Source organism: Phaseolus vulgaris, chromosome 5 (assembly GCF_000499845.2).
Source record: "Phaseolus vulgaris cultivar G19833 chromosome 5, P. vulgaris v2.0, whole genome shotgun sequence".
NCBI classification, from domain to species: Eukaryota; Viridiplantae; Streptophyta; class Magnoliopsida; order Fabales; family Fabaceae; genus Phaseolus; species Phaseolus vulgaris.
The window spans coordinates 38,745,009-38,758,913 of record NC_023755.2 but is presented as its reverse complement, the minus strand read 5'-3'; the positions used below and the strand labels follow the sequence as shown (position 1 = coordinate 38,758,913).

General features: G+C 35.5%; 2 protein-coding genes across 2 annotated transcripts; one reads left to right on the top strand and one right to left on the bottom strand.

Moving 5' to 3' along the window:
* On the bottom strand, window positions 1-7,197 carry LOC137835848 (transcription initiation factor IIA large subunit-like). Its single transcript, XM_068644571.1, has 11 exons — window positions 6,735-7,197; window positions 6,281-6,442; window positions 6,027-6,179; window positions 3,482-3,533; window positions 3,349-3,407; window positions 3,040-3,165; window positions 1,424-1,564; window positions 807-870; window positions 531-700; window positions 353-436; window positions 1-269 (listed from the first exon to the last, which is right to left on the bottom strand). Exons 1-11 carry the CDS (start codon window positions 7,065-7,067, stop codon window positions 246-248), a joined length of 1,368 nt encoding a protein of 455 aa, XP_068500672.1. The 5' UTR covers window positions 7,068-7,197; the 3' UTR covers window positions 1-245.
* A 2,025-nt stretch (window positions 7,198-9,222) lies between these two features.
* On the top strand, window positions 9,223-10,732 carry LOC137835847 (serine/threonine-protein kinase BLUS1). The gene has a single exon (XM_068644569.1). The coding sequence runs from the start codon at window positions 9,234-9,236 to the stop codon at window positions 10,644-10,646; it is 1,413 nt and encodes a 470-aa protein (XP_068500670.1). The 5' UTR covers window positions 9,223-9,233; the 3' UTR covers window positions 10,647-10,732.
* The last annotated feature ends 3,173 nt before the right edge of the window (window positions 10,733-13,905 follow it).

The window sequence follows — 13,905 nt, the reverse complement described above, 5'->3', positions numbered from 1 at the left end:
TAAAGGAACCACATACTACAATTGCTGGGCTTAAGGAAATGCCAGAGTCTGTAATCATCAGGTAAAGGCCAAAAATTGCTCATTCTCTATGTACAAGAGGCCAACATCAAAACAACAGTCACGAAAGGGTAAAAGGATTTTCCTCTTCCTGAATCATTCGCTTAACAAGTATAATCAAATAAAGATGACGAAACACTAAATGACATCTCCGAATCATGCGTCATGAAAGCACCATCTCCAACAAGTCAGAATTCAAACTCTCCTGTCGCCTGCAGAGATTTATGACAATTCGATAAATTAAATTGGAAAAATAGAAAATAACAGTACATGTTCTCCTTCAACAGTGACAAACCTTGTTGAATAGAATGTCCTTATTATTTATGTGCATGATGCCATCCTTTAGTGTGCATTTCCACCTGCTCTTGGTACGTGTCACCTAAATTTTGAGCAAGATGGACCATATTAGAGAATAATTACCTACAAATATTACAATCCCATGATATCTGTTCAGAGTGTAGGCAAGTTGTTACCTTGTCAAACTGGGCCAAAACAAGATGATGTGTATTTTGATCATCTCCTTGTTCCATGTCATCCAATTCATCATCATCTTCTTCATTTAATGGAGGCTCATCATCGTCATCGTCCTCATCATTTCCCACCTCATTCTGAGCCAAGAGAGCAGGGGTGCTAACTGGCACTTCTAATAAATGATAAAGGAAAAAGAATCAGCAACTGTGACGGATAAAATATATAATGATAAGCCATAAAAAATTTCAAAAGATGTTTAATACACATCATCGACTTACCAGGAGGAGCTGGTGTATTAGAAATATTGTAGTCATCACTGAACACTTCTCCGTAGTTGTATATCTGCCAAAAGATTAAACAAAACAAGATGATGATAAACAAAATTAATTCATGTTCCAAATTACAAACATGTTAGTATATTGCAATATCCATGTTGAATATAAAATCAAGCACTTCAATATAGTTCCTTGGAATTACAGCTTTAGTCATTCTGTCCAATGTTAAATAAGGGAAGATGTAGCTCATCAGCAGACACCCATGTAAATGGGAGAACTTAAAACTGTGTTGTTTCGCACTATACAATAATTACGGAAATGATCTACAATGGTTCATTTCTTTTATAGTTTTGCACCAACAGAATAACTCAAATAATTAATAAGAGCTCATTAACATTGAATGTGATTATTAATTGCAAAAATAGAAAGCCCGAGTATTTTATCTACCAAGAACTAAAAGTGAGATGGTCTGTCTTTTTCACAAAATTATAAGGGACAACAAAAAATCAGAACAAGTAAACAAAGAAAATACATCCCTTGGTGTGGAGGAAAAGAACACAAGTGTTTATTACAAAAGATCATAAGTGCAGCAAGGAGAGGGGATAAATGTCACTACTCACATTTGGAGTAGAAAGCTCATCATCGTAAGGAATTGGTCCATCAAGTTGAGGAATTCTAGTGGTCAATCTCTCCAAATCCGCTTGCATTTTCCCTTTGGAAATAGTGTGATGTGAATTAATGGAGATGTCTCCTCCATTTACCTAAATGATTGATCTCCAAGAGTTTAGAAGCTGAACAATTTTTCCATCAACAAGCAAGTCATTGAAAATTAACGGACAGATAATTTACATGTTTGTGCGTGGTAAGAAACCAACAGAACAATATATATTCAGAGCAAGAGTGGAATAGGCAAGAAGCTAGGAATTTAAAATTTTCAATAAATGAGGAAAATGTCTATTCTACGGATCATTGTGACGGTGAACCATTATTACTTTCATATTGAAATTTGAGATGACAGTAAAACAGGTCTGAAAAATAAATAAAAAATTGAGGACATTTTTATGAGATTTTTGAAGTTGGTAAATACTATAATATTGTCAAGCAGCTCCCAGGTGGTAACTAAATCCACTCAACCTAGAATATCAGACAATTGCATGGAAATCAGAATCCATGTTCTTGAAGAGCTGAATAATTGGGTTTCACAATAAAATGCTCCAAAAAACTATAAAACTGGCGAAAATAAGATATCAAATTTCCAAGAAAAACACTATCTTATGAATAGTTTTACAGCAAGAAAGAGAGGGAAACTACTTGTATCATTATGCTACCTTTAGAAACTATTACAAAGGAAAATTTATTTCTACAAGCCAGAGTGATACAGGATGCAAGAAAATCAGTTATAACTACAATTGAAGACCCTACCAAAGAAAAATACTTTATAGACTAGATTGATCTTACTCTAGTGCTTGTACAATAGTTCAATGCACAAGAAAGAGATACAAACAGGAAATAAATAGAGCAAAAGGAAACAAAAATAACCATGAGAAGGAGTGCTTAAAAATAAACAGCAGGAAAAAACAGCAAGGAGATACATTTGACAACATTGTCAAAAAATCAATCCTCAGGTAGAAATAAACAGAACAAAAACGGAATCTCATTCTAAGGATTTTATTTTGGGGTAAAACTGTGGGAATTGTATCTTCATAGTTTTGATGTAGTTGAATCATTATTCATTTGTTTTCATGGTAAACTGCCACAAGACAGAAATGCGTTTGAAAAAAACAAAAGATTTCTGCATAATCTACATTTTTTCAAAAATTGACAGATGCAACATAGGTAGCTAAAGCAAGGGTTGCCCCCTCCATCTGTAATCACTCAATCTTGTGCCAAACAATTGGCAATCCCCATTTGGGAAAAGAAGGGGAAAGGAAAGTACCTCCAAACAGAACAATCCACTTTCTAGGGATGGCAAGATGTACTTTTACCATCCTCCATGTCCATCTTGTCTCAACCTCTCCCCCGTAAAGGGGACAGGAAGGAGAAGTGCAAAAACCAACAAACTAATTATTAAACTAGTATATACTTGCCCATTCGGTAAAAATTATAGTTTACAATGAAACCAAAAATGATAAAGACAGTAACTTGGACTATTAACATCACTAAAGCACAACTTACAAACTATATACAAACATCCTACTGATATATATGATGCTGAGCAAAACAGAAACAAGAATACCTCAATTTCAAAAACTCCAAGTGCAGCATCCCCAGCTCCATCTTGTTGTGGTATATATCCACCAGCATTATGATGAGAAGGCAAATCATTGCGTTTACGCTTTCCTGACGACATTGTGAAGAAGTCCTACAATTTTTGAAAGCATCAGTAACGTAACGATGACATCCCAGATAAAAATACCTAAAACGTGTTTTGCAACAATAGTAACACAATTTGCTGGCTTTATAAAATAACTCCGACCATGATGAGGTCTCTTCAAATTTTGACAACAGAAAGCATTCTTCTATCAGACCTAACTGACTTGTTTACCTGTGTCAGAGGTTGATTAGAAGTTCCTCTGTCTGCTTCATCCCGTCCTTCCACATAAGCTACAGTAATACATACCATTATTACTGCAAAGCCATTCGATTAAACACTTTATCCTGATTTAAAAGACACTCACCAACATTGACATCAAGTGAGGGCCTCGGGTTCATCCAAGGAGAAGGAGGTTGCTGTAGAAGTTTACAAAGACAACATTAATGTACACCTTAAAAAATGTCCGTGCAAATGATTTAAACAGAATATTTAAGCCACTGAATAATAGCTACTGATTAAAAGAATAGTATAAGTTGATAATGGCATTTGAGATGGCAGAGAAGGGTAACCCAGGGCAAATACAAAGTCAAAATAGTAGTGCATTTTCAAAGAATGGCAAGGCCACAATTGCATCCAAAAAGAAGCTTGGTGTCGAATACCTATTATTTTTCCCTCAAAACAGAATAACTTTCTGTGTCTTTAAAGGAGCAAAGTTGACATCCCCCCTTTACAAATTTAAAAAATACCTATTTTTATGTTGTTTTCCCACCTAGTATCACCATATGGTGTTACAGTGCATCAAGCCCACCAGCCACTTCTGTGGGGCCTGTTGCAGAGAAGTTTATTGTAGTGGTTGTAGCAGTGCAGATTATATCCATTTTGTGGTGATATCTCAATCATCTCTGCTAGCTTTCTCCTCATGATGGAACGGTGTCATTTGATGCTTTTACTGGGAGAATATCACAATTTCACCCCCATTTTCATTTAATCAGATCAGAAACCCTATTCCCACCTATCTTGCACGCCCCATCCACTTAGTGAGTGTTTAGATCTCACACTAACAAGAGCATAGCTGATGTAGTCCTTATTAAACTTGGGCAATCTTCTCCTTACAAGTCATTTTCATTGGGTAAAGTTAAGCCCTAAGCCAATATTCTAAGATTGTATCATAACTTATCCTTGATTCATCATTATGACACCGATATTTGTCTACAGTTTAATGCTGTTTGGTAGAGACGAAAAAACTAGTGAGTGGAAGAGAAAGAGGTTGCAAATGAGTGAGAAGAAGATTTGTTTGGTTGGAAAGAAATTGGTGGGAAAAAATATTATTTTTATTTATTATTAATAATTTCTTATTATTATTACTTAATTACTCATTATTATTATGACTCCTACAATAAAACAAAAACAAAGAAAGAAAAACCATAATCGATTGCAAACCTCCAAAATCGGTTGTGGGGATCTTTTCAACTATAAAAAATGTTCAAAAGAACCCAACATAATTGATTATGTCGTAATCAATTATATTGGACTTTACTCCCTTTTCTTCTCATTTTTCAGCAGAAAGACAAGCCACCACTCATTGCATCGATTATTCTCAACCAAACCTGTACCCCTCCCTCCTTTCTCTTTCCTTCCTCTCTCTCCCTCTTTCTATCATAAGAAATGAACCTTAAATGTCCACTCCACTCCTAAGCGTGAGAGGGTGTTATTGGGCTACAGCAGTTGTCTACACTCAAAATGTCCAGTTTTGGGTGTGATGGGAAGGGTTTAGATCCCATATCAACAAGAGATATGGTCGATGTAAGAATTAGGTAGTCTCATAACTTACAAGTCCAGTCAGCTTTGTGGGATGAGCCCAAATTAAAAATTAGGAACCCAAACCATCACTTTGAGAAGACGCCCACCTTTTTTCATCAAGATTGTCGACATTACAAAGCTTTTCCCAGACACTTACCTGAAAGGTGGTTTATGTTTCAGCCAACTCCTGTTTTGGGTGTGATGGGAAGGGTTTAGATCCCATATCAACAAGAGATATGGACAATGTAAGACTTAGGTAGTCTCATAAAGTTCAGTCAGCTTTGTGGGATGAGCCCAAATTAAAAATTAGGAACCCAAACCATCTCTTTGAGAAGACGCCCACCTTTTTTCATCAAGATTGTCGACATTACAAAGCATTTCCCAGACACTTACCTGAAAGGTGGTTTATGTTTCAGCCAACTCCTGTATCACACAACATTGTCCTACCTTCTTTCACCACTCTCAAATTTTGTAATATATCTTTTATTCACTGTTCATGTGGTCCCTAGCCTTTAGTTCTTCTAAGATCTACCCTTTAATTTTTTATTTATTCTTACTGCGCACTGTCTTCCCGTTGATCAACAGTAATGACTTCATCCATAATCTATCATGAATATTCTTTAATTTTAGTTTTTATTAAAAAAAATCAACACATGTGAGTTTGTGGCATAATTTATGTAATGTGTATAAACTTCAACACAGCAGCTATACCACTGTCAAGGCCAGCCACTTCCCACTGCAATTTATGATTGACTATTATGATTTCCCAAACTTCTACTGTCCATCACCCATACTGTTTGACTAAAATACTATCTCTGGTGATATTTCTGGCGACACCCTCCATTCATTTTTCTACTCTGATACCGATGTTACTCTCTGTGTAACATCCATTTCTTATCCTGACTTATATTTGAAATATAATGCCAGACCGTATTATTTCCTTGACTTCAATTGTTATTTACTTCAGTTTGCTTAAAACATATAATTGTTGATTACGAATATGCCATGAATATTGATTAATTTTTAAATACTTAAGCATTTATAGGTATATAGTATAAATAAATTATTCAATCTGTACATTTGGGACCAGCTAGCAAAATGAGCTTTACCATGTATGTGGCAGGTCTTCCTCCTTTTCCATCAGCATTTCCTCCCGTATCATTTCCAGAAGAGGGGTATTCACTTGGTCCAGTAGGAATGTTATAAGTTGAGTTATCTCCAGTCCCAGGTAAAGGGGTTTGAATTGGCGTTTGCAACGGAGTCTGCCACATTAAGAAGTACATATCAGCAATCCAATAATTTTAACTCATAAAAGGAGACAACACTGGTTGAACTTATAATTACGATGTGGATCAAAACTCACAGGGGGGAAAAGCATTTCAGCAGTAGGAGTCTCATACTCCTCGGTATACGGCATGTTAAGATCATGAACCGGAGTAATAGGACCGGGAGTTGGCTTGGCAGCAGTTGACCTTTCTATGGGACCCAGCACAGCACCCGCCTGCATCATCTTTGACTCCCACATCTACACAAATCACAAACAAAAGAAGAAGGATGAACATCTTTAACACTGCCAATAAAAGTAATATAAAAATCTCAAAAAAAACAGAAAAACCACAAAACAAACAATGGATCGGATCCAAACCCTAAATCAACGAACCAGTCGAGACAGAAAAAAAAACTTCCAAACTAAATCAACAGACGTTTGGAATAGATGCATAAACATCAAATAATCCGATTGATTTATTCATAAATAGAAATTAAAAGCAAATCCTGGACATATAAACATAGAAGAGGTGGAGATGATAATTAATTACAGCTTGAAGCTCCTTGAGAACTTCCTCCCCGGGACCTCCGTTGTTGACGAACTCGTCACGGACCTTGACCATGACATCCTCGATTACATCGATGTAAACCTGGCTGGTGGTGGAAGCCGCCATGAGGAAGGTTGGTTTGAGTAGAATCTCCGATAATTGTCCTTTTACGAGCGATTTGAGGGAAAGTTCAGTGAAGGAGATGATGAACCATGGAAAATTGAAAGCTAGGGTTTGTGATGAGGGTGATGAGTGAGAGCTGAGTGGAACGGCGAAGAGAGAGAAGTGGCGGACGAGAAGGAGAGAATAAAGAGAAGAATATAAATAGGTTCGCATCCGATTTTAAACACCGTGCCACGTGTCAATATCTGCTTCTTCTTTATCTTTCCATTCCATTTCTCAGACACTGCATCACCAGACAAACTGCACATACTCACTTCCTAAAAATCTCACCAATTGTTATTACAGAATATTTTTAAATATATTAATTTATTATGTCCAAAAATTTAATAAATTTCTTATGAGAGACAAATAATTCTTTTAAAAAATCACTTGTAAATAGTAGATTAAAAAAATGTTTTTATTGAAAAATAAAATGTATACAACCTAGTTGTTTTATATTGAATTACACTGAAAATTAATAAACCAAAATTGAAAATTTGTGTATTTATGTCATGTTAGAACATGTATATTATAGAATGTGGGAAATGTAATTTTGAAAAAAAAATATATTAACCTAATTAACTTAAACTAGTAAATGTATCTAATTAGTTATTTTTGTAACTATTAATTATTTCGATTTAAAAATTGATAGAATTTTTTTATAACTAATTAAATATTAATTTTAAAACTATTTATTAATAATAAAAATTAATTTAAAAATTAATAATTTTTTAGTCTTTAAAATAATCTATAATTTAATTAATATAATAATTTTTTTTCTAAAATTAATTTTATTTAATAGCTTTTTAGTGTATATAAAAATGTGATATTTTTTTAGTTGGTGACTAATTAAAAAAAAACAACAAATTATCGAATACAAAATTTGTTAAATATAATAATAGAACAATAAAAATAATTATCGTGGCCATGGGAAAAGGAAGCTCCAAAACTACCATTTTTTTCGTCTTTGTCTCTTTCATACTTTTTTGTGCTTTTCTCCCTGTTTTCGTTCCTCTTCCTTCCACTCTCACTGTTCTCACCATTCTCATCGTAATACAGTAAGTTTCTTTACTCGTTCTCTCTTTTCTATTCATTTGTTTGTATTAATCATTCTATATTCAAGTAACTTTTTTAGATTGGAGTACGCTTATACCTATACTAATTTAAACAACTATTTTATTTTAAGTAATAATAATTCATCTCAATTTAATATTTTGTTTTTATAAAGTTATTATTTAGTTATTTATAAAAAAAAAGTTAGTTCTCAATATATCAATTTTTTCATTTAGAAGTTGATTGAACTGGTATATCAAAACGTTGTAAGGATACAATTTTTATTTTTATTTTTATTTTTTTTATCGGATAAAAAACTAATGAATAAATAAAAGATATTTTACGGATACCTCAATCTTTATACAAAATACCTACTTAAGGTTCATAATTTCTAACTTCCTTACAAAAAATCAATGACTCACTAATCTGACTACAAAAAACTTACTCTGCGCATTTTAGACACAATCCATGACCAAACTTTCATCTGTGCCAAAGCGAAGACGTCCATGTGATCTATCCTGCCACCTCTCAAAATCCGTTTGTTCCTATGTAACCACAACTCTCACTATTGCTATCCACACACAACCCCAAATTTTATTAACATTTTTCTTGACCCCGCTCATCCTGACATTTTCGAAATTTTTTTTTGGCTCGTTATGCTCCGTCGACGTCACCTCCATCCACTCGAAACACTTAGACCACACGAGCCAAACGACTCTACATATAAAAAAAAGGGACGTAGTTTCCTCTTTCTCCCCATACAAACAACATATCATGTAGTCATACAAGTTTTTTTTACTTTAGTTGCTACTCTTTATCTTTTATCTGCGTAACAATGTTTTAATGGCAAACTAAAAAGATATTATTGACACTACTATTGAATTTTATTTAATTAAAATATAAAAGTAATAAAATGAGTAGTAGAAACTCTTAATTAACTGGAAATATACTCATGTTTTGCTCTTGTAAATAATTAATTTGAATTAGATTGCATATAAAGGCATGAAGATAGCTCGGAATGAGATTTGAGTGAGATGAGAAGGTAGACATAAATAAAGGTGAAGTTCAAAATTAGTAAATTTAAGGTTTTATGGGAAAATATATATAAAGGATCCATTCACGTGAATGAAAGTGAAGAACATTAGAAGAAGAGAAAAAGGATGTGATTATTCACATGCATGCACGGAGAACTCAAGAACATTTTCTTTTTTCTTTAACACTCACGAGAAAAGTGCTTTCAATCACTCACTTTCTTCTCCATTAATTCCTCCACAACTCCATGCAACAATGCATCACTCGTTCTCCATGGCAAGCAACCAAGTAAAAGACGCACCCAAAAGGCTCCAATACCCACTCGACTCTTCCTCCTACAAGCTCCTCCACGAGATCGGCGCCGGCGTGAGCGCCGTCGTGTACAAAGCCATCTGCATCCCCATGAACTCCGCCGTGGTGGCAATCAAATCCATAGACCTGGACCGTTCCCGCCCCGACCTGGACGACGTTCGCCGCGAGGCCAAAACCCTCTCCCTCCTCTCTCACCCCAACATCCTCAAAGCCCACTGCTCCTTCACCGTCGACCGCCGCCTCTGGGTGGTGATGCCCTTCATGGCCGCAGGATCTCTCCAATCCATCATCTCTCACTCCCACCCCAACGGCCTAACCGAACCCTGCATCGCGGTGGTTCTCCGAGACACCCTCAACGCCCTCTCCTACCTCCACGGCCAGGGCCACCTCCACCGCGACATAAAAGCCGGGAACATCCTCGTTGACACAAACGGACAAGTGAAGCTGGCGGATTTCGGCGTGTCGGCGTCGATCTACGAGTCCTCCACGTGCTCATCTCTGAAGCTGACCGACGTCGCCGGCACGCCGTATTGGATGGCTCCGGAGGTGATTCACTCGCACACGGGGTACAGTTTGAAGGCTGACATATGGTCCTTTGGGATAACTGCATTGGAGCTGGCGCATGGAAGGCCTCCTCTCTCTCACCTTCCACCTTCCAAGTCCATGATGCTCAAGATCACGAAACGCTTTCGTTTCTCCGATTTGGATAAGTACAGAAAGGGGAACGGGAACAAGTTCTCGAAGGCGTTCAGGGACATGGTGGCTTCTTGTCTGGACCAAGATCCTTCCAGAAGGCCCTCTGCTGATAAGTTGCTGAAACACGCCTTTTTTAAAAACTGCAAGGGAAGTGATTTTGTGGTGAAGAACGTGCTCCAAGGGTTGCCCAGTGTGGAGAAAAGGTACAAGGAGAGCAAGGTTGTTGAGCATGATAATGATGATGATGATGATGACCCCGCCATGCAGGTGAAGGAGAGAAGGATCAGTGGGTGGAACTTCAACCAAGAGGGGTTGGAGTTTGATCCTGTGTTTCCAAACGATGATGCGGGGGCTAAAGAGGTTGTTGGGTTTGGAGGAGAAAGAGTTATGGAGGAGCATGTTAATGGTGGTGGTGGTGGTGTGAAGAGGGAAAAGGTGTTAGCGACTCTGAATGTGCTGAAAGGGAGCTTGGAACAAGAGCTGTTGGAAGTGAAGTTTCTGGTGAATATGATAGGAGGAGAAGAGGAGAGTGATGATAGAGAGGAGAAGGAGATTTCAAGGATGAGAGCTGCATTGGAAAATGAGAGGAAGAAGAACTTGCAGTTGGAGTTGCAGCTCCACACCTACAAGCTTCGTCTTTCTTCTCCTCTCAATGTTTAAGCACTCACCTCCACTTCTTTCTTATTTATGTTCTTGGAACATAGTTTTTCATTTCTTTTCATGAATTTTAATTACTTTGAATTGAATTGTCATATGTTATATTTTTTTCTAAATGTAACCACTCTACTCATAATTTTGGTGAGATAAAAGTTTATTATAAGATAAAATGAAAATAATTGAAAACTAAAACTATGTTAGTATGAAGAATTTGTAAAATTAGTCTCCCTACACTCCAAATAGAAGGTTGGAACTTTGTAAACTACAGAAAGGCATGAGAGGAGGAGGTTGAAAGAGAAGGTAAAGTGAGGAAAGAACGTGGGAAGTTAGGCATGAATGATGGGATAAAAGGCGAATCGAAAAGGGACGAGAAAATCAAGGGGGACAGAGAGGCGAAGAGAGAAAATTTTACTGGATTGAAGAAAGTCGAACTTTGAGAGAACAGTCTCAAATTTTAAATATATCAAATTTAATGTAGGTTAATTTATTGGTTTCAATACTATCCAATCAAATTTTAAAATTTAATATTAGATGAAAAATAGTATAATTGAACAATAAAGAAAACAAAAGAATGTTGATATATTAATACTCTAAATATTTTCTAAAAAAAACTCGTAACATGTAATAAAAATGAAATAATTGCATATCTCAATCTTTTAAGATTACACCAATTCTCATTTCATACACTATCTTTATAATAATAATAATAATAATATAAATATATTTTATTTTTTTTTTGGTGTCATTATGATTTTGATAAGTTATCCTCTTTACCTGGATCCTTAAATAACTCTCCATCGTTCGATGTAAGTTTTAGGTATTGTTCCATTGGAAATTTGTCTGGACGAGCACCTGTGAGTCTCATATCATGCAAAATATCAAATGCATATTTTTTTTGTCACAGGTAAATACTAGCTTCGGAACAGGAAAATTCAATCCTTAAAAGATATTATAAGTCTCAAAGATCTTTAATGCGAATTCGTGGTAATAGACAGTTTTTTTTTCTGTAAAAAAAATATCGTCCACATAAATCAAAAGGGCACTAAACGGTGAGTTATTTTGTCTTGTGAATAGAGAGTAGTACGCCTTTGACTATTGAAATCCTGCAGAAAATATTGAAAAACATGTCGGGATGCCTGTTTGAGACCATAAAGGATTTGTTGAGTCGACATACAATTTTCTTCCTTGTCAATGATGTCGGGTGGCAAGTCCATGTAAATAATTTCGTGCAATTGGTCATGTAAGAAGACATTTTGCACATGGTGAATAAATCAATTTTTGGTTGCTGCAATGGTGATGAGATACTCAAATTTGTAAATTTGTTGTTGGGTGAAAAAGTTCCGCAATAGTCGATACTTCAATCTGAGTGTACCCTTTGCGACAAGGCGCGCCTTATATCTGTCGACGTTGTCATCTAAGTTGTACTTTATTTTATAGACCCATTTGCATCTGATGGGTTTCTTCCCGATGGGTAACCGTGTCAAGGTCCACATTTGATTTAGCTACAAGGAGAAAAACTCTTCGTCCATTGCTTTTTGCCAATTTGGATCAATGATAGTTTGAGCATAAGTGTGAGGTTCTTTGGTGACTCTGATGTTAGCAAGATATGCACTATGTGTAGAAGAAAACCGTAAATTAGAAAGAAAATGATGCATAGATACCTGGTTCCATTCGGTCGGTCTTGGGTAGTGGTCGAATGATTAGGTTGGAATCCCGTTATGTAGTCTTGAAGCCGGGAAGGTGGGGTTGATGTGCGACTGGATCGTCGAACAGGAAGTTCGGTAATGGGTATTAGACTTGCTGGCGCGGGAGAAGAAGGTTGGTCTACTGGAGGTTCAGGCTTTCTCTCTCGAAATTACAAGTTAATTATGTAATTATCCACTAATAATTAATTGTTTATAATTGCGTACAATAATGACGTGTACAATAATTACGTATAATTTAATAATCATTATTTTCTTTATAATATACAGGTCTGATATGAGAGCGAACGACCCTGTTGGGGACTGCTTAAGGATCATTGAAAACTTACAATCTCAGCTCGCATATTCTCAAACTCAACTCCAACTTATCTTTCAACACCTTGCCTTCTTTAAACCACCACTACCACCACCACCCTTCTCCTCATTCCATCCTTCTCTTTTACCACTTCAATTTTCAAGAACAGATCCGTTTCAATTTCAAGATTTTCAAGAACAGAAAGATATGTAACAATTTCAAGAATAGAAAGATCCTTATCTTTTATTGCAAGAAGATATGAAGTTGGAGACTGACAGCCAATATCATGACGCTGTGTTTCGTCGCAGCTTTGAACTATGATGGTCTTCGATAAGAGGAGAATTGGTTCAAATCTTAGTGACAAAAAAAAATATGATACTTGTTATATATATATATATATATATTTTGAAAGATTGAGATATGCAATTATTTCATTTTTATCGGAGTTTCTTTTAACAAAAAGTAGTGCATGAGATGAGAGTTGGTGTTATCTTGAAAGATTGAGATATGCAATTATTTCATCTTTATCATATGGTACGAAGTTCTTTTTGACAAAAGTTTTGTCAAAAATTTGATGGGATAGTATTGAAACTATTTTAAATAAATTACCATACATTAAATTTGATATATTTAAAATTTGAGACTAAGTTTACAAATTCCTCTTAGTAACACTTTTCAATTATTTTCTTTTTTGCTAATAATAAACTTTTATGAGAGTGATGACATTTACAAAAAATATATAACATATGACAATTCAAAGTATTAAACAAGGTAATTCAAGAAAAGAAATGAAAAACTATTTCCAAGAACGAAAATGTTTTTTCAACAACCGTAAGTCCCTTGTCCCAGAATACAACATGTTGGGTTGATTACGTGGCAATGGCCTTTTTGTAAAATGAGAAAGGAAAAAAGGGTTGATAAGAATGTTGTGAAATAAGGATGTGATAAAGATGATTATGTATATGTTTAAAATTTGGTAAATGTTCTAAATAAAATTAATTTATTAAAATATTCATTCTTTACTAAACTTTGTGTAGTCTTGGTGATCAATTGATATGGAATGACGAGAAGTGAAATCAATTTTATGTGATATGCTTGCATTGAGTTGGAAAAGTAGTGTTGGAGATCTCACATCGTCTAGAGATAAAAGTATTTCATTGTATATAAATGGGTGTAAACCTCACCCCATGAACCGGTTTTATGGGATTGAGTTAGACTTAAAGTCCACTTCGTAATATGGTATCAGAGCCATTTAATGTAAATC